The sequence below is a fragment of the Bos grunniens genome, chromosome 23, assembly GCF_055505025.1.
Source record: "Bos grunniens cultivar Pamir isolate PY7600 chromosome 23, Bosgru_T2T1.0, whole genome shotgun sequence".
NCBI classification, from domain to species: domain Eukaryota; kingdom Metazoa; phylum Chordata; class Mammalia; order Artiodactyla; family Bovidae; genus Bos; species Bos grunniens.
The window spans coordinates 52,246,107-52,265,004 of NC_141187.1; the positions used below are offsets into that span (position 1 = coordinate 52,246,107).

General features: G+C 42.3%; 1 protein-coding gene across 11 annotated transcripts in view; it reads right to left on the reverse strand.

Annotated features, from left to right (window-relative positions):
• Window positions 1–2,436: 2,436 nt before the first annotated feature.
• Window positions 2,437–18,898, reverse strand: part of NQO2 (N-ribosyldihydronicotinamide:quinone dehydrogenase 2) — a 36,906-nt gene continuing 20,444 nt past the window's right edge. For 4 of the 11 annotated variants that reach the window (XR_015152626.1, XR_015152617.1, XM_086370459.1 and 1 more), the window contains one exon: window positions 2,437–5,036. Coding sequence is in view for 2 of the 11 variants with exons in the window: in XM_086370459.1 (XP_086226585.1) it covers window positions 5,019–5,036 (18 nt within the window). In the remaining 9 variants the exon portion in view is untranslated. Of the gene's footprint in view, window positions 5,037–16,999; window positions 17,653–18,144; window positions 18,277–18,898 lie in introns of those variants that run through there. The other 7 variants (XR_015152622.1, XR_015152628.1, XR_015152618.1 and 4 more) reach the window with 4 other exon arrangements.

The window sequence follows — 18,898 nt, forward strand, 5'->3', positions numbered from 1 at the left end:
ATTGCCCTTGCTTGGGTCATTCCGTTTAGTTATAAATGCACATGAGGAAGGATCAAGCAATGTTAACCTAAAGATAGAAGAAAAAGAGAAATAATAAAAATTAGAGGTAAACCTAATGACATTGAAATAAAAAATCAGAGAAAATCAATGAAATAAAAAGTTGTCCTTTGAAAAGATCATTAATCAGTAAACCACCAACCAAGGGGGAAAAAAGAGAAATCACAAATTAATTTCAGAATTCAACAAGAGGTTATCACAACTGATTTTGTGTGTGTGAAAAGTGTAGTAGATCAGTTCAGTCGCTCAGTCGCGTCCAACTCTTTGTGACTCCATGGACCGCAGCACGCCAGGCTTCCCTGTCCATCGCCAACTCCTGAGCTTGCTCAAACTCATGTCCATCGAAAAGTGCAGTAAACAAAGACTAAAAAACCCTATGCCTGCAAACTTAATCACTCAGATGACATGGACCAATTTCTTGAAAAACAAAACTATTGAAACACAAAAATTTAAATAATCTGAGTAGGCATATATTAATTCTCCATAATCTCCAGAAAACAGAAGCAAAGAGATTACTTCTTATCATTTTAAGATGTCAGCATTACTCTAACACCAAAATCAGCTGAAGACATTACAAGAAAAAACTATATCTTTTAAACATAAATACAAAGTAACTCAAAAAATATTTGCAAATCTCAATCCAAAAATGTATACAAAAAATTATACATCATGATCAATTGGAATTTATTCCAGGCATGCATGGGTTATTCAAATTAGAAAATCAATTAAGTAATCTATCACATCCATAAGCTAAAGAAGAAAAATGATATATAATTGATGCAGGATAGCATTTGAGAAAATCCAACACCCAATCATGATAAAGTCTCAGCAAACTATGAATACAGAAGAACTTCCTTAACTTGACATGGACAGAGGAACCTGGTGGGCTGCAGTCCACAGGGTTGCAAAGAGTTGGACACAACTGAAGCAACTAAACACACACACAAAATCTTCAGATAACATCATATTTAATTGTAAGAAACTGGATGCTTTTCCCCTAAGAACAAAAGCAGGGCAAGTTTCCTCTCACCACTCCTAGTCAACACTGTACTGCAAGTCTTAGCAAGTGCAGTAGGACAAGAAAAAGAATGAACAACTGAAACTTAATATCATTTATATTAGCATCAAAGAATGAAATAGGTATAAATCTAAGAAAATACGGATAAAGTTTGAACATGGAAAATGACAAAATTCTGATGAATGAAATCAAAGATATAAATAAATGGAAAGATATTCCAAATTCATGGATTGGAAGAATAAATATTCTTAAAATGTCAGTTCTTCTAACTGATCTACAGATTTAATGTAGTACCAACAAAAGCCTAGGAAGTTATTCTGTTGAAATTGACTAATTCTATATGAAAACTATGTTATGAAAATGCAGAAAACCTCAGAGTAGCCAACACAATACTGTAGAAGGAGAATAAAGTTGGAAGACAGACATCACTGGACCTCAAAACTCCACAGAGGTACAAAGGTCAGGACAGTATTGTGCTGATGAAAGAAAACACACATACATCACTGGAACAGAATAGAACACCCAGGAAAAGACCCACCCATTTATAGTCAACTAATCTTTGACAATGAAGCAAAGGTAATTCCATAGAGAAATGGTACTCTTTTCAACAAATGGTCTTGGAATAATTAGAATGATATTCCCCCCAAAATGTAGACACAGACCTTATTCCTTTCACAAAACTAAACAACCAGTCATACGTTTGAAATGCAAAACTACAAAACTTCTAGAGAAAACAGGAAATCTAGGTGACCCTGGGTTTGGCAATGAATTTTTAGGTATAATACCAAAAATATGACCTATGATAGAGAAATTGATAAATTAGACTTTCTTAAAATGAAAAACTTCTGCTCTGGAAACAGACTATTAAGAAAATGAAGAGGTTTTACATATTGTGAGAAAATATTTGCAAAGCATGTATCTGATAGAGGATTTCTATTCAAATATTCTTTAAAAACTCTTAAAACTCAACAGTACAAAATCAAACTACCATATTAAAAATGTACAAAATATCTGGAAAGCCCACTGAGAAAATATGGACCTGGCAAAAAAATATGAAAAGGTGCTTAGTATCATTTGTCATAAAGGAATTAAAGCAGCAATGAGCTGTTTATTATAGCCATCACTATATGCCTTTTAGAATGGCTAAAATTAAAACCATAAAATGTAACAATACCAGTTACTGAAGAGGATATGGAAAATAAGTAACTTTTTCATTGCTGCTGGAAATGTAAAATGGTACAGCTCCTGTGGAAAAAGTTTGGCAGTTTCTTAAAAAGCTAAACACGGTCTTAGCATCAATTATATGCCTACTTGTTTACCCAAATGAATTGAAAAGTCAAGTCTACACAAAAACCTGAACACATGTTTATAGCAGCTTTATTCATAATTTCCCAAAACTGGAAGCAACCAAGATGTCCTTTAATAGGTGAAGGATAAACTGTGGTACATCCATGCAATGGATTATTCAGCAATAGGAAGAAATGAGCTATCAAGCCACAGAAACACATGGATGAAGCTTAAATGACTATTTCTCAGTAAAAGGCCAGTCTGAAAAGGCCACATACTGTTTGATTCCATTCTATGACATTTTGGAAAAGGCAAACTACACATGCAATAAGAAGATCAGTGGTTAAAAAAAAAAAAAAAAAATCAGTGGTTGCCAGAAGTGTGGGCATAGAAGGGGAGGAATGAACAGGTGAAGCACAGGGAATTTCAGTCGAGTGAAACTATTCTATATGACACTATCACGATGAGTACATAAGATCAGACATGTCAAAACCCACAGAACTTGACTACACCAAGAATGAACTTTATGCTCCTAATAATTTAAGAGGTCTGGAGATTAAAAAAAAAAAAAATGTAGACTGTGACAAGACAGCCTAACTATCACAAAAGTACAAAATGACCACACCAAGGAGAGCTGGGGGTGGGGAAGTGCTGATCTCGGTCTCTGTGGAAAGGAGAGGAGTCCCTAAGACTAAAGCAGAAGGAACTGCACACAGGACAGCGCTTCAGGGGATAAAGTCAGTTCCAACGGTGCACCAGTTCACACAGAACAGCCCTTCAGGGGACAAAGTTGGTTACCACGGTGCACTGGTTCACACAGGACAGCGCTTCAGTGGATAAAGTCAGTTCCCATGATGCACCAGTGCACACAGAACAGCGCTTCAAGGGACAAAGTTGGTTCCTATGGTGCACCAGTTCATACAGGACTGCACTTCAGAGGACACAGTTGGTTACCACGGTGCACCAGTTCACACAGGACAGCCCTTCGGTGGATAAAGTCAGTTCCCATGATGCACCAGTGCACACAGGACAGCGCTTCAGGGACAAAGTCAGTTCCCACGGTGTACCGGTTCACACAGGACAGCGCTTCAGGGGACAAAGTCGGTTCCTACGGTGTACCAGTTCACACAGGACAGCACTTCAGGGAATAAAGTTGGTTTCCATGATGCACCGGTTCACACAGGACAGCCCTTCAGTGGATAAAGTTGGTTCCCATGGTGCATCAGTTTACACAGGACAGCTCTTCAGTGGATAAAGTCGGTTCCCATGGTGCACCGGTTCACACAGGTCAGTGCTTCAGTGGATAAAGTCAGTTCCCACTGTGAACCGATACACCAGACAGCGCTTCAGGGGACAAAGTCAGTTCCCATAGTGCACTGGTTCACACAGGACAGCCCTTCAGTGGATAAAGTCAGTTCCCATGGTCCACCAGTTCACACAGGACAGTACTTCAGGGGATAAAGTCAGTTCCCATGGTGCACCAGTTCACACAGGTCAGCACTTCAGTTGATAAAGTCAGTTCCCGCGGTATACCAATTTCACAGTTCTGACGCCATTATACATGTTTGCTGGGTCTGAACAATTGAGCAGATGGATGGTGGATGGTGGAAGCCAGTTTTCTTGTCAGAGAATTTACAGATAAGAAAGGGGGGGAAGCTAGAATAATCCACATGGAAGGGACAGAGTAGACGATGGTAAGAACTTAATGTGGATACAGATGGCTGCACAGAGAAATACTTACAGATACAGACATACACATACGTTGGCTGCACACATACATTTCTTTACTCTGCCAGCTGAGGGAGCCTGAAAGAGCAACCAGCAGGCCCAGTGACCAGAACTTGTTTCCAAAATGGTTCTCAGTGGCCAAAGCTGGAAGACATTGAGCAAGATAACTTAAAAGTTGCGTCAGAGCTTCCCTGGTAGCTCAGTTGTAAAGAACCCAACTGCCAATGCAGGGACATGGGTTCCATCCCTGGTTGGGGAAGATTGCACATGCCAAGGAGCAACCCAGCCTGTGCTTCACAACTACTGAGTCTTGGGCTTGGCAGCCTGGGAGCAGCAACTACTGAAGCCCACACTCCCTACGGTCTGTGCTCCACAACAAGAGGAGCCACCACAAGGAGAAGCCCGTGCACTGCAACAGAGAGTACCCTTGCTCTCTGCAGCCAGAGAAAAGCCCGCATGGCAATGAAAATCCAGCAGCCAAAAATAAGTAAATAAATAAAATTATTTTTTTTTAAAGTAGCATTGGATTATAACCTAAAGTAGAAAATAACATCCATGAATGCATACTGATACAAATAAATTACTAAATAAATAGGGAAGAAATAAATCTCCTATGCAGAAGAATTCCAAATAAATTATAAATGTATTTATAACTATATAAATCCAAATAAATTATTTACAAACTTACTGTATTTACATACATTAGCCCCCTAGGCTAGCCAAGGGGGAGCATGACTCCCACTCTTCAAGTGTGTCATCCACAAGGTGACTTCTTTCCAAAGCACACACCATGGAAAGGTGGCATACAGAATACAATGGCTTCAGCCAGCTGATCAGATCAGGTTCAATACCAGTCATCATAAATCCTATTGTGAGTATGTACCCTCGACATGATGAGATGAAAATGGCATTCTCCCTCTGATCTTCGTCAAACCATAACTCCAGCCTAGTGACGAAAAAGAAAAAAAAAAAAAAATCAGGCACATTTGATTAGAGGGACATCCAATATAGCTGACCAACATTCTTCAAAACCCTTAAGGTCATTGAAAGTGAGAATCTCAGCATTCTCACAGATAAAAGAAGCCTAAGAAGACATGACAACTAAATACAACATGGTATCATGAACGGAACCCTCGAACAGAAGAAGAGACATTAGATAAAAACCAAGATCATCTGGATAAACTATGGACTTTTAAAAATAATAAGGTATCACTGTTAGTTCATTAATTGTAACAAGCATGCCATATTAAAGTAAGATAATAAAGGCGAGAGTGCCAGGCTGCGATGGCGCAGGAGCTGCCGAGAGGACCTATCCCACGTGCAAGGTCAGGGGCAGTGCCCAAGAGGAGCTACCCCATGTCTGAGGTCAGGGGCAGTGCCCAAGAGGAGCTACCCCATGTCTGAGGTCAGGGGCGGTGCCCAAGAGGAGCTACCCCACGTCCAAGGTCAGGGGCAATGGCTGAGAAGAGCAACCCCACGTCCAAGGTCAGGGACAGCTGCTGAGAGGAGCAACTCCATGTCCAAGGAGTGCGGGCGCAGGAGGGCCAAGAGGACCTACTCCACATTCAAGGTCAGGAGGGGAGACTTGTCCTAGGTAGGGAGCAGTGGCTGCGCTTAGCTGAAGCAGCCATGAAGAGTTACCCCACATCCAAGGTAAGAGAAACCCAAGTAAGACGGTAGGTGTTTTGAGGGCATCAGAGGGCAGACACACTGAAACCATAATCACAGAAAACTAGACAGTTTGATCAAACGGACACAGCCTTGTCTAACTCAATGAAACTAAGCCATGCCATGTGAGGCCACCCAAGACGGATGGGTCATGGTGGAGAGGTCTGACAGAATGTGGTCCACTGGAGAAGGGAATGGCAAACTATTTCAGTACCCTTGCCTTGAGAACCCCATGAACAGTATGAAAAGGCAAAATGATAGGATACTGAAAGAGGAACTCCCCAGGTCGGTAACTGCCCAATATGCTACTGGAGATCAGTGGAGAAATAACTCCAGAAAGAATGAAGGGATGGAGCCAAAGCAAAAACAATACCCAGTTGTGTATGTGACTGGTGATAGAAGCAAAGTCTGATGCTGTAAAGAGCAGTATTGCATAGGAACCTGGAATGTTAGGTCCATTAATCAAGGCAAATTGGAAGTGGTCAAACAGGAGATGGCAAGAGTGAACGTCGACATACTAGGAATCAGTGAACTAAAATGGACTGGAATGGGTGAATTTAATTCACATGACCATTATATCTACTACTGTGGGCAGGAATCCCTTAGAAGAAATGGAGTAGCCATCACTGTCAACAAAAGAGTCTGAAATGCAGTACTTGGTTGCAATCTCAAAAATGACAGAATGGTCTCTGTTCATTTCCAAGGCAAACCATTCAGTCTCACGGTAATCCAAGCCTATGCCCCAACCAGTAACACTGAAGAAGCTGAAGTTGAACGATTCTATGAAGACCTAGAAGACCTTTTAGAACTAACACCCAAAAAAGATGTCCTTTTCATTATAGGGGACTGGAATGCAAAGGTAGGAAGTCAAAAAACACCTGGAGTAATGGGCAAATTTGGCTTTGTAGTATGGAATGAAGCAGGGCAAAGGCTAATAGAGTTTTGCCAAGAGAACACACTGGTCATAGCAAACACCCTCTTCCAACAACACAAGAGAAGATTCTACACATGGACATCACCAGATGGTCAACACCGAAATCAGACTGATTATATTCTTTGCAGCCAACGATGGAGAAGTTTATGCAGTCAGCAAAAACAAGACCAGGAGCTGACTGTGGCTCAGATCATGAACTCCTTATTGCCAAATTCAGACTGAAATTGAAGAAAGTAGGGAAAACCACTAGACCATTCAGGTATGACCTAAATCAAACCCCTTATGATTATACAGTGGAAGTGAGAAATAGATTTAAGGGCCTAGATCTTAGATAGAGTGTTTGATGAACTATGGATGGAGGTTCATGACATTGTACAGGAGACAGGGATCAAGACCATCCCCATGGGAAAAAAATGCAAAACAGCAAAATGGCTGGCTGGAGAGGCCTTACAAATAGCCGTGAAAAGAAGAGAAGCAAACAGCAAAGGAGAAAAGGAGCTATTCCCATTTGAATGCAGAGTTCCAAAGAATACCAAGGAGAGATAAGAAGCCTTCCTCAGTGTTCAATGCAAAGAAATAGAGGAAAACAACAGAATGGGAAAGACTAGAGATCTCTTCAAGAAATTTACAGATACCAAGGGAACATTTCATGCTAGGATGGGCTCGATAAAGGACAGAAATGGTATGGACCTAACAGAAGCAGAAGATATTAAGAAGAGGTGGCAAGAATACACAGAAGAACTGTACAAAAAAGAGCTTCATGATCCAGATAATCACGATGGTGTGATCACTCACCTAGAGCCAGACATCCTGGAATGTGAAGTCAACTGGGCCTTAGAAAGCATCACTACGAACAAAGCTAGTGGAGGTGATGGAATTCCAGTTGAGCTATTTCAAATCCTGAAAGATGATGCTGTGAAAGTGCTGCACTCAATATGCCAGCAAATTTGGAAGACTCAGCAGTGGCCACAGGACTGGAAAAGGCCAGTTTTTATTCCAATCCCAAAGAAAGGCAATGCCAATGAATGCTCAAACTACCGCACAATTGCATTCATCTCACACGCTAGTAAAGTAATGCTCAAAATTCTCCAAGCCAGGCTTCAGCAATACATGAACTGTGAACTTCCAGATGTTCAAGCTGGTTTTAGAAAAGGTAGAGGAACCAGAGATCAAACTGCCAACATCCGCTGGATCATCGAAAAAGCAGGAGAGTTCCAGAAAAACATCTATTTCTGCTTTATTGACTATGCTAAAGCCTTTGACTGTGTGGATCACAATAAACTCTGGAAAATTCTGAAAGAGATGGGAATACCAGACCACCTGACCTGCCTCTTGAGAAAACTATGTGCAGGTCAGGAAGCAACAGAACTGGACGTGGAACAACAGACTGGTTCCAAATAGGAAAAGGAGTACATCAAGGCTGTATATTGTCACCCTGCTTATTTAACTTATATGCAGAGTACATCATGAGAAACGCTGGGCCGGAAGCAGCACAAGCTGAATCAAAATTGCTGGGAGAAATATCAATAACCTCAGATATGCAGATGACACCACCCTTGTGGCAGAAAGTGAAGAAGAACTAAAGAGCCTCTTGATGAAAGTGAAAGAGGAGAGTGAAAAAGTTGGCTTAAAGCTCAACATTCAGAAAACGAAGATCATGGCATCTGGTCCCATCACTTCATGGAAATAGATGGGGAAACAGTGGAAACAGTGTCAGACTTCATTTTTCTGGGCTCCAAAATCACTGCAGATGGTGACTGCAGCCATGGAATTAAAAGACGCTTACTCCTTGGAAGGAAAGTTATGACCAACATAGACAGCATATTCAAAAGCAGAGACATTACTTTGCCAACAAAGGTTCGTCTAGTCAAGGCTATGGTTTTTCCTGTGGTCATGTATGGATGTGAGAGTTGGACTGTGAAGAAACCTGGGTGCTGAAGAATTGATGCTTTTGAACTGTGGTGTTGGAGAAGACTCTTGAGAGTCCCTTGGACTGCAAGGAGATCCAAATAGTCCATCCTAAAGGAGATCAGTCCTTCGTGTTCATTGGAAGGACTGATGCTAAAGCTGAAACTCCAAAATTTTGGCCACCTCATGCGAAGAGTTGATTCATTTGAAAAGACCCTGATGCTGGGAGGGACTGGGGGCAGGATGAGAAGGGGATGACAGAGGATGAGATGGCTGGATGGCATCACCGACTCAATGCACATGAGTTTGGGTAAACTCCGGGAGTTTGTGATGAACAGGGAGGCCTGGCGTGCTGTGATTCATGGGGTTGCAAAGATTCAGACACGACTGAGCGACTGAACTGAACTGAACTGAATAAAGGGGAAACTGTATCCATGGGCGTGCAGAAATTCTGCCCTATCTTTCAATTAGTCTATAAATCTAAACTGTTCTTTTAAATGGTCTATTAATTTTTAAAATGCTAAAAAAGATCAGTCGGCTGTACTTGTGTGGGTGTATCCCTCTCTCTTTAGTTGATCTTGTGTTCATTACTGCAGCTTTAGGGTAAGTCTTCAAGCTGGGCAGTTGGATCCAAATGTATGCTTTCTCAAAACTGTTTTAACTATTCCAGCTTCTTTGCCTTTTTCTATACATTTGAGCATCAACTTCTCTGTATTTACCAAAAATCTAGGATTTTGACTGGAACTGTATTAAATGGATGTATAAGGGAATGTGTAAGGGGGTGGCTGGGGAGAATTGACTTACTATTGATTCTTCCAATCCACAATTACAGTGTGTTTCTATATTTAAGGATCTACTCTAATTTTTTGTTATCAGTGTATAGTTTTCAGCATAGAGACAGTGTTCATGTTTTGTTACATTATTTCATTTTTCTCTCATAAATATTTTAGTTTCAGTTTCCAACTGTACATTGCTATTATATAGAAATACAGCTTGCTATTGTATCTTGTGACCTCACTAAACTCTCTAATTTGTTCTGGAAGTTTTTTTTGTATATTCTTCAAAATTTTTTATGTAAGCAATCATATAATCTGCAAACAGGGACAGTTTTAGTTTTTCCTTTGCTGTGTGTGTAACTTCCATGTCTTTTCCTTGTTGCCCTGACTAGGTCTTCTAGGGTGATATGGAATAGGAGTGGTGGGTGGACATCTTTGCCCTAGTCTTTATCAGAAAAAGTTTAACATTAGCTGTAGGTTTTTGTGAAAGTGAAAGTCACCCAGTCGTGTCCACCTCTTTGTGACCCCATGGACTATACATATACAGTCCATGGAATTCTCCAGGCCAGAATACTGGAGTGGGTAGCCTTTCCCTTCTCCATGGGATCTTCCCAAACCAGGGATTGAACCCAGGTCTCCCAAATGCTCCGTATCAGCTTGCTGCTGCTGCTGCTAAGTCGCTTCAGTCGTGTCCAACTCTGTGCAACCCCATAGACGGCAGCCCACCAGGCTCCCCCATCCCTGGGATTCTCCAGGCAAGAACACTGGAGTGGGTTGCCATTTCCTTCTCCAATGCATGAAAGTGAAGAGTGAAAATGAAGTCGCTTAGTCATGTCTGACTCTTCTCGACCCCATGGACTGCAGCCCACCAGGCTCCTCCGTCCATGGGATTTTCCAGACAAGAGTACTGGAGTGGGGTGCCATTGCCTTCTCTGCTGTATCAGCTTAGGGACATTTCTTTCTATCCACGTTTGCTGAGAAAGTTTTGTTTTTGTTTGTCATGAAGGATTCTACTGTGCTAATTAACGTAATCATTTACTTTTTCTGCATTAATGTATAATGGATTGCATTGATTTTTAATTACTGGACTGCCTTGCATGCCTGAGATATATACCCACATTGTCATGCCATTTATAAATTTGACCTTGGAGTACAAAATGAAGCAGTTCAAAGGCTAACAGAGTTTTGCAAAGAGAATGCACTGCTCATAGCAAACACCCTCTTCCAACACAAGAGAAGACTACACATGGACATCACCAGATGGTCAACACCAAAATCAGATTGATTATATTCTTTGCAGCCAAAGATGGAGAAGCTCTATACAGTTAACAAAAACAAAACTGGGAGCTGACTATGGCTCAGATCATGAACTCCTTATTGCCAAATTCATACTTCATTGAAGAAAGTAGGGAAAACCACTAGACCATTCAGGTATGACCTAAATTAAATCCCTTATGATTATACAATGGAAGTGACAAATAGATTCACGGGATTAGATCTGATAAACAGAGTGCCCGAAGAACTATGGATGGAGGTTCGTGACACTGTACAGGAGGCCAGGATCAAGAAGAAAAAGAAATCCAAAGAAAAAGAAATCCAAAAAGGCAAAATGGTTGTCCGAGGAGGCCTTACAAATAGCTGAGAAAATAAGAGATGTGAAAGGCAAAGGAGAAAAGGAAAGATAAACCCATTTGAATGCAGGGTTCCAAAGAATACCAAGAAGAGATAAGAAAGCCTTCCTCAGTCATCAATGCAAAGAAATAGAGGAAATCAATAGAATAGGAAAGACTAGAAATCTCTTCAAGAAAATTAGAGATACCAAGGGAACATTTCATGCAAAGATGAGCACAATAAAGGACAGAAATGGTATGGACCTAACAGAAGCAGAAGATATTAAGAAGTGGCAAGAATACACGGAAGAAATATACAAAAAAGATCTTCATGACCCAGATAACCATGATCGTGTAATCACTCACCTAGAGCCAGACATCCTGGAATGCGAAGTCAAGTGGGCCTTAGGAAGCATCACTACCAACAAAGCTAGTGGAGGTGATGGAATTCCAGTTGAGCTATTTCAAATCCTAAAAGATGATGCTGTGAAAGTGCTGCACTCAATGCCAGCAAATCTAGAAAACTCAGCAGTGGCCACAGGACTGGAAAAGGTCAGTTTTCATTTAAATCCCAAAGAAAGGCAATGCTAAAGAATATTCAGAGTATCACACAACTGCACTCATCTCACATGCTAGCAAAGTAATGCTCAAAATTCTCCAAGCCAGACTTCAACAGTATGTGAACTGTGATCTTCCCAGATGTTCAAGCTGGATTTAGAAAAGGCAGAGGAACCAGAGATCAAATTGCTAACATCCATTGGGTCATTGAAAAAGCAAGAGTTCCAGAAAAACATCAACTTCTGCTTTATTGACTATGTCAAAGCCTTTGACTGTGTGGATCACAACAAACTGGAAAATTCTTCAAGAGATGGGAATACCAGACCACCTGACCTGCCTCTTAAGAAATCTGTATGCAGGTCAAGAAGCAACAGTTAGAATTGGACATGAAACAACAGACTGGTTCCAAATAGGAGAAGGAGTACGTCAAGGTTATATATTGTCACCCTGTTTATTTAACTTATATGCAGAGTACATCATGAGAAACACTGGGCTGGATGAAACAAGCTGGAATCAGGATTGCTGGAAGAAACAGCAATAACCTCAGATATGCCAGGAGAAGTAAATGGCCACTCCATTATTCTTGCCTGGAGAATCCCATGGGCAGAGGAGCCTGGTAGGCCATGGTCCATAGGGTCACAGAGAGTCAGACACTACTGAAGCGACTAAGCACGCCCGCAGATATGCAGATGACAGCACCCTTATGGCAGAAAGCAAAGAAGAACTAAGTCTCTTAATGAACGTGAAAGAGGAGAATGAAAAAGTTGGCTTAAAACTCAACATTCAGAAAACTAAGATCATGACATCCGGTCCCATCACTTCATGGCAAATAGATGCGGAAACAATGGTGAACAGTGACAGACTTTATTTTTTGGGCTCCAAAATCACTGCAGATGGTGACTGCAGCCATGAAATTAAAAGACACTTGCTCCTTGGAAGGAAAGTTATGACCAACCTAGACGGCATATTGAAAAGCAGAGACATTACTTTGCTAACAAAGGTCAGTCTAATCAAAGCTATGATTTTCCCAGTAGTCATGTATGGATGTGAGAGTTGGACTACAAAAAAGCTGAGCACTGAAGAACTGATGCTTTTGAACTGTGGTGTTGGAGAAGACTCTCAAGAGTCCCTTGGACTGCAAGGAGATCCAACCAGTCCATCTTAAAGGAAATCTGTCTTGAATATTCATTGGAAGGACTGATGCTGAAGCTGAAACTCCAATACTTTGGCTTCCTGATGCGAAGAGCTCACTCATTTGAAAAGATCCTGATGCAAAAAATGGGCCAAAGAACTAAATAGACATTTCTCCAAAAAAGACATACAGATGGCTAACAAACACATGAAAAGATGCTCAACATCACTTATTATCAGAGAAATGCAAATCAAAACCACTATGAGGTACCATTTCACACCAGTCAGAATGGCTGCGATCCAAAAGACTACAAATAATAAATGCTGGAGAGGGTGTGGAGAAAAGGGAACCCTCTTACACTGTTGGTGGGAATGCAAACTAGTACAGCCACTATGGAGAACAGTGTGGAGATTCCTTAAAAAACTGGAAATAGAACTGCCTTATGATCCAGCAATCCCACTGCTGGGCATACACACTGAGGAAACCAGAATTGAAAGAGACACGTGTACCCCAATGTTCATCGCAGCACTGTTTATAATAGCCAGGACATGGAAGCAACCTAGATGTCCATCAGCAGATGAATGGATAAGAAAGCTGTGGTACATATACACAATGGAGTATTACTCAGCCATTAAAAAGAATACATTTGAATCAGTTCTAATGAGGTGGATGAAACTGGAGCCTATTATACAGAGTGAAGTAAGCCAGAAGGAAAAACATAAATACAGTATACTAACGCATATATATGGAATTTAGAAAGATGGTAACAATAACCCTGTGTACGAGACAGCAAAAGAGACACTGATGTATAGAACAGTCTTATGGACTCTGTGGGAGAGGGAGAGGGTGGGAAGATTTGGGAGAATGACATTGAAACATGTAAAATATCATGTATGAAACGAGTTGCCAGTCCAGGTTCGATGCACGATACTGGATGCTTGGGGCTAGTGCACTGGGACGACCCAGAGGGATGGTATGGGGAGGGAGGAGGGAGGAGGGTTCAGGATGGGGAACACAGGTATACCTGTGGCGGATTCATTTTGATATTTGGCAAAACTAATACAATTATGTAAAGTTTAAAAATAAAATAAAATTAGAAAAAAAAAAAGAAAAGATCCTGATGCTGGGAAAGATTGAAGGCAGGAGGAGAAGGGGACGACAGAGGATGAGATGGCTGGATGGCATCACTGACTCGATGGACATGAGTTTGAGTAAGCTCCAGGAGTTGGTGATGGACAGGGAAGCCTGGTGTGCTACAGTCCATGAGGTCGCAAAGAGTTGGACATTACTGAAAGACTGAACTGATAAGTCACTGGGTCTGATTTGCAAACTTTTTGCTGAGAATTTTTGCTTTTATGTTAAAAACACACAGTGGTATAGTGATATGCCACAGGTATAGTGAGAAAGAATTATTTACTTAATTGCTGTTATGGTAATGTTAGCTTTGTAAAAGGAGTTGGGAAATATTCTCTCTTTTATTTTCTGGATCAGATTGTGTAGAGTTGATTTTTTCCTCATTTAAATAGTTGGTAGAACTCACCAGCAAAACTATATGGAGTTAGAGACTTCGTTTTTGAAAGGTTATAAATTCAGTTTCTTCAGTAATCCTAGGACTATTAATTCTGTCTATTGCAACTTGGGCACATTTTAGTGGTTTGTAGTTTTCAAGGAATTGGTCCATTTCATCTAAAGTTTATGTGTGTAAAAATGTTTATAGTATTATTGGCATCTTAGTTTTTTTATTGTCTGCAGGTTTGTAGTGACATCCTGTCTTTAATAATTGTATCAATAATCTGTGTCTTTTCCTTTGTTGCTTTCTCAGTCTTTCTAGAGATTTATCAATCTCACTATTGTTTTAGAGAACCAGCTTTGAATTTAATTGATTTTCTCCATTGTTTTTTTTTTAATGTCACTTCTACTCCTATCTTTATTATTTCCTTACTTTTGTTTCTGTTGGGTGTATGTAGCTCTTTTTATTTTTACTTCTTAAGGTGGATGCTTAGATTGATTCAAGACCTTCTTTTCTAATATAAGCACTGAGTGCTATAAATTTCTCTCTGCTGCTGCTACTGCTGCTAAGTCGCTTCAGTCGTGTCCAACTCTGTGCGACCCCATAGATGGCAGCCCACCAGGCCCCTCCGTCCCTGGGATTCTCCAGGCAAGAACACTGGAGTGGGTTGCCATTTCCTTCTCCAATGCATGAAAGTGAAAAGTGAAAGTGAAGTCGCTCAGTCGTGCCCGACTCTTAGCGACCCCATGGACTGCAGCCCACCAGGCTCCTCCATCCATGGGATTTTCCAGGCAAGAGTACTGGAGTGGGGTGCCATTGCCTTCTCTGAAATTTCTCTCTAGGCACTTCTCTAGCCGCATCTCACAAATTTTCATGTTGTATTTTCATTTTCACTTAGTTCAAAATATTAAAAAAAAAAAATTTTCTAATTTCTCTCAAGACTTCCTCTTTGACCCATGAATTATTACCGTACTTATTATTTTGGGCTGTTCTGGGTCTCTTGCTTTGCACGGGCTTTCTCTAGTTGTATCAAGCGGGGCCTGCTCTCCCCTGCAGTCAGCAGGCTTCCCATCGTGGTGGCTTCTTACTGTGGAGCACAGGCTCCAGGGCTGGGGGCTCCAGTGCCGCGGCACCCGGGCTCCAGAGCAGGGGCTCAGTAGTTGTGGCACGTGGGTTTGGTTGCCCTGCAGCATGTGGGCTCTTCCCCAAGTGAAGTCTCTGTGTCAGCTCATCCTCACATCTGTGTCCTCTTGGTGTTAGCATCTCTTGATTTTCTTTTCCATGCAATTTGAGATCTTCCTGGTTCTTTGAACTCCAAGCAGTTAGTTTTGAACTGTGTTCTAGCTGAGTTTCATATTATGTCATGAAACCCTGGGTCTTACTGAAATCCCATGGAGAATTCTGTTAGTTTTTTTTTTTTAAGCAGGTAACCAACCTGCAATGAGGGAGACCTGGGTTTGACCCCTGGATTGGGAAGATCCCCTGGAGAAGGGAAAGGCTACCCACTCCAGTATTCTCACCTGGAGAAGTCCGTGGACTGTGTAGTCCATGGGGTTGCAAAGAGTCAGACACGACTGAGCGACTTTTACTTTCCCTTTAAACCTGGTTAGGTTCAGCCCGGTAGTCCCAGAGGCCATCAGTGGGCTGTGGTTCCAGGCCGTGCAGGTCTTAAAACCTCGGCCGGGCTGTTCCGACCCAGCTCGTGTGTGCCACCTAGTGTCCAGTGTGGAACCTGAGCTGTGCTCTGCTCTCAGTCCTGGGTCAGGGGACGGGAGTCAGAGCTACATGGTGGTAGCTTGCAGGTGAGCCCAGGAGTTCACAGGCAACTTGAGGCTATGAATTTCCTGTGCTCCTGTCTCTGCCTCTCCATGGTCTCCCCAGTACTCTGTGGTACTATGGGACCTTATTTCCAGTGTGCAGAGAGAAAGCTGGGACTTTAATTTTCACAGACTCTGACACATGCCCCACTAAGTGCACCCCTGTCTGGGGTCAAGAGATGGGAGGAGACAAATGGAAAGAGTCACGGGGTCTGATCCCAGGGTCTTGGGGCCATGGTGTCACTGACTGGAGAGGAAGGCTTTGGGATATCCCAGGCTTCATTAATTGCCATGGCAGGATTACTTGCAAGCTGGATTGCTAAAGAAAAAGAATGGAATATTTCACACTTCCCTGAAAAGGAGCAATTCTCATTCTTGCCATTCAACCCAGAACCAGAGGGCTTCTCCTGGAGATGTTCTGTCCTTCAACCTATGCCTACTTCAGGGTCTGGGGCTGTGCTGAGTTCAGGGGGATTCCCATTGCCAGGCTGGTAGGACTTCAAGCACTGGCCGTCCCCAATCTGTCTGCAATTTCACTTGCTACACTCCTGTAATAGCTTCTCAAAGCATCTCTCCCTGGTGGCTCAGAGGTTAAAGCATCTGCCTGCAATGTGGGAGACCTGGGTTCGATTCCTGGGTCAGGAAGATCCCCTGGAGAAGGAAATGGCAACCCACTCCAGTATTCTTGCCTGGAGAATCCCATGGACGGAAGAGCCTGGTGAGCTACAGTCCACGGGGTTGCAAAGAGCCGGACACGACTGAGCGACTTCACTTCACTTTACTTCAAGCATCTCTCCAGGCTTTACAGCCGCACTCAGCAGGAGAGACTAGGTAGAAGACTGTGCCTTTCTTACCTAATTCAGAACCATAAAATCAAGCCAGAACTTCACATCCAGATGGTTCTACAGGACAGTTCTACCAAACATTCAAGGAACAAACAATTTCACTCTTAATCAAGTTAATCCAGGATACAGAGAAAGAGGCTGCACTCCCAACTCATTTTTTGCGGTTAAGTTTCATATTAAAATCTGACAAGGAAAGAGGAAAGAAAATTACAGGCTAATCTTAACTCATCAACATAAATGCAAAATCCTCTATTAGCAAACAATTCATAGAGATATAAAAAAGATAATACACAATGGCCCAAGTAGGTTTCCCAAGAAAGCATGGTTAGTTTATAATCAGGAAAGCAATCACTAAAATTTACTGAGTCAAGAGATTGAAGTTTAAAACATGCTTACCTGAATACATTTATACAAATAATGGAGAAATTCATCAATGATTTTTCATACTAATGGTGAATCCTTAAAAGCATTCACATTAAGATTAGTAATAAGACAAGGATGTCCAGCTATGGTATAGGAAGTTTCCCTAAAAACACAAGAAGGCAAAAGTGGACAAGAGTTGGAAAAGAAGAAACGAAGCGATCCTGTCCATGGATGAATGATGCCTCTGGTGGGGGTGGGGGCAGCTCAGAGCTGGCGCTCACAGGGTACCCCCGGGAGGTGCAGAGCTGTGCACCACGGGGACGTGGGGAGATGACGTGTCCTCCCGGTGCCCGGCAGCGAGGACAGTGACAAGCTGCGTGCACCTCTGGCAGAGGAGAGGCAGAGGCGGCACTGGCAGGAAGAGCTCTCTTGCTTGGTTTTCTGAAAACAGACGGACAGTGCTTGTTGCCCAGTCCTCGTACACAAATATGCTTACACACACATGTACACACACATGTACACATTGCACACAGAACAATGCCAAAGCAAACAGGACCACGTCAACAAAACTAGTTTTTCATGCCTTTTTCCTTCTGTCTCTGCGCTTCATGCCTACTTTACATTCTGCTGTTGGGAAGGGCGAGGCCCCAAGGGCACTGAGCCTGCTGAGTGTTCCCCGAGCTCCAGTCCTGTCCCTTCACCCAGGGGCTTCCCAGGGCCGTGTCTGCAGTGGGCGGCTGCCAGGGAGGTGCTAGCATCCCTGTTCAGGAAACAGCAGGCTCGCCTTGGCTTCCTCTAAATGCAGTGACTTCTCTTTTTTTTTTTCCCCCTGTTTAGGAAGCATAAGCTAGGGTTCTGCTTCTGTAGAGCTGCCCTCTGCCGGTGAAGGCACCCTCGGGAGGGTCTTGGGGAAGGGAGGGGAGGGGGACCCACCACAAAAGAAGGATAAGCTCTAGCACCGCTCTCGCTGTGGGTCACAGCATCCTGTGTCTTGCCCAGAGTCTCACGACTTCTGCCGAAATAGGATGTGACAGGCTGGCTTGTCAGCCCTAGGAGCTGCCCCTTCTTTGGTAAAAAAAGAAAATAGTAAAAGTGTTAGTCACTCAGTTGTGTCTGACTCTCTGTAATCCCATGGACTGTAGCCCCTCAGGATTCTCTGTCTGTGGAATTTTCCAGGGAAGAATACTTGAGTGGGGTGCCATTCCTTTACGCCAGGGGATCTTCCTGACCCAGGGATTGAACCTGGGTCTCCTGCATTGTAGGCAGATTCTTTACTGTCTGAGCCACCAGGGAAGCTCATTCTTCTTCATCTTTTTTTATTTTGATGTATTTCTTTTTCACTGAAGGATAATTGCTTTACAATATTGTGTTGGTTCCTACATCAACATGAAGCCCATTCTTAATGATTGCATAATCCTGCTTCACCTGATTCCAACTCACAGTGAGCAGGTTTCTAGGCCATGAGTAACACCATGTATTTTTCCTCTCAGTTTGTGCCATTATGTCAGTGTGATACAGTGAAACTTGCTTCATCAAATAATACTTAGAATTTTCTTCATTAAAAAAAAAGTAACTTGGTGATTTTTAAACAATGTTCTTCAGATAAGTCCTCAAGAATGAACTTAAGACTCTGATGCTGGGAGGGATTGGGGGCAGGAGGAGAAGGGGATGACAGAGGATGAGATGG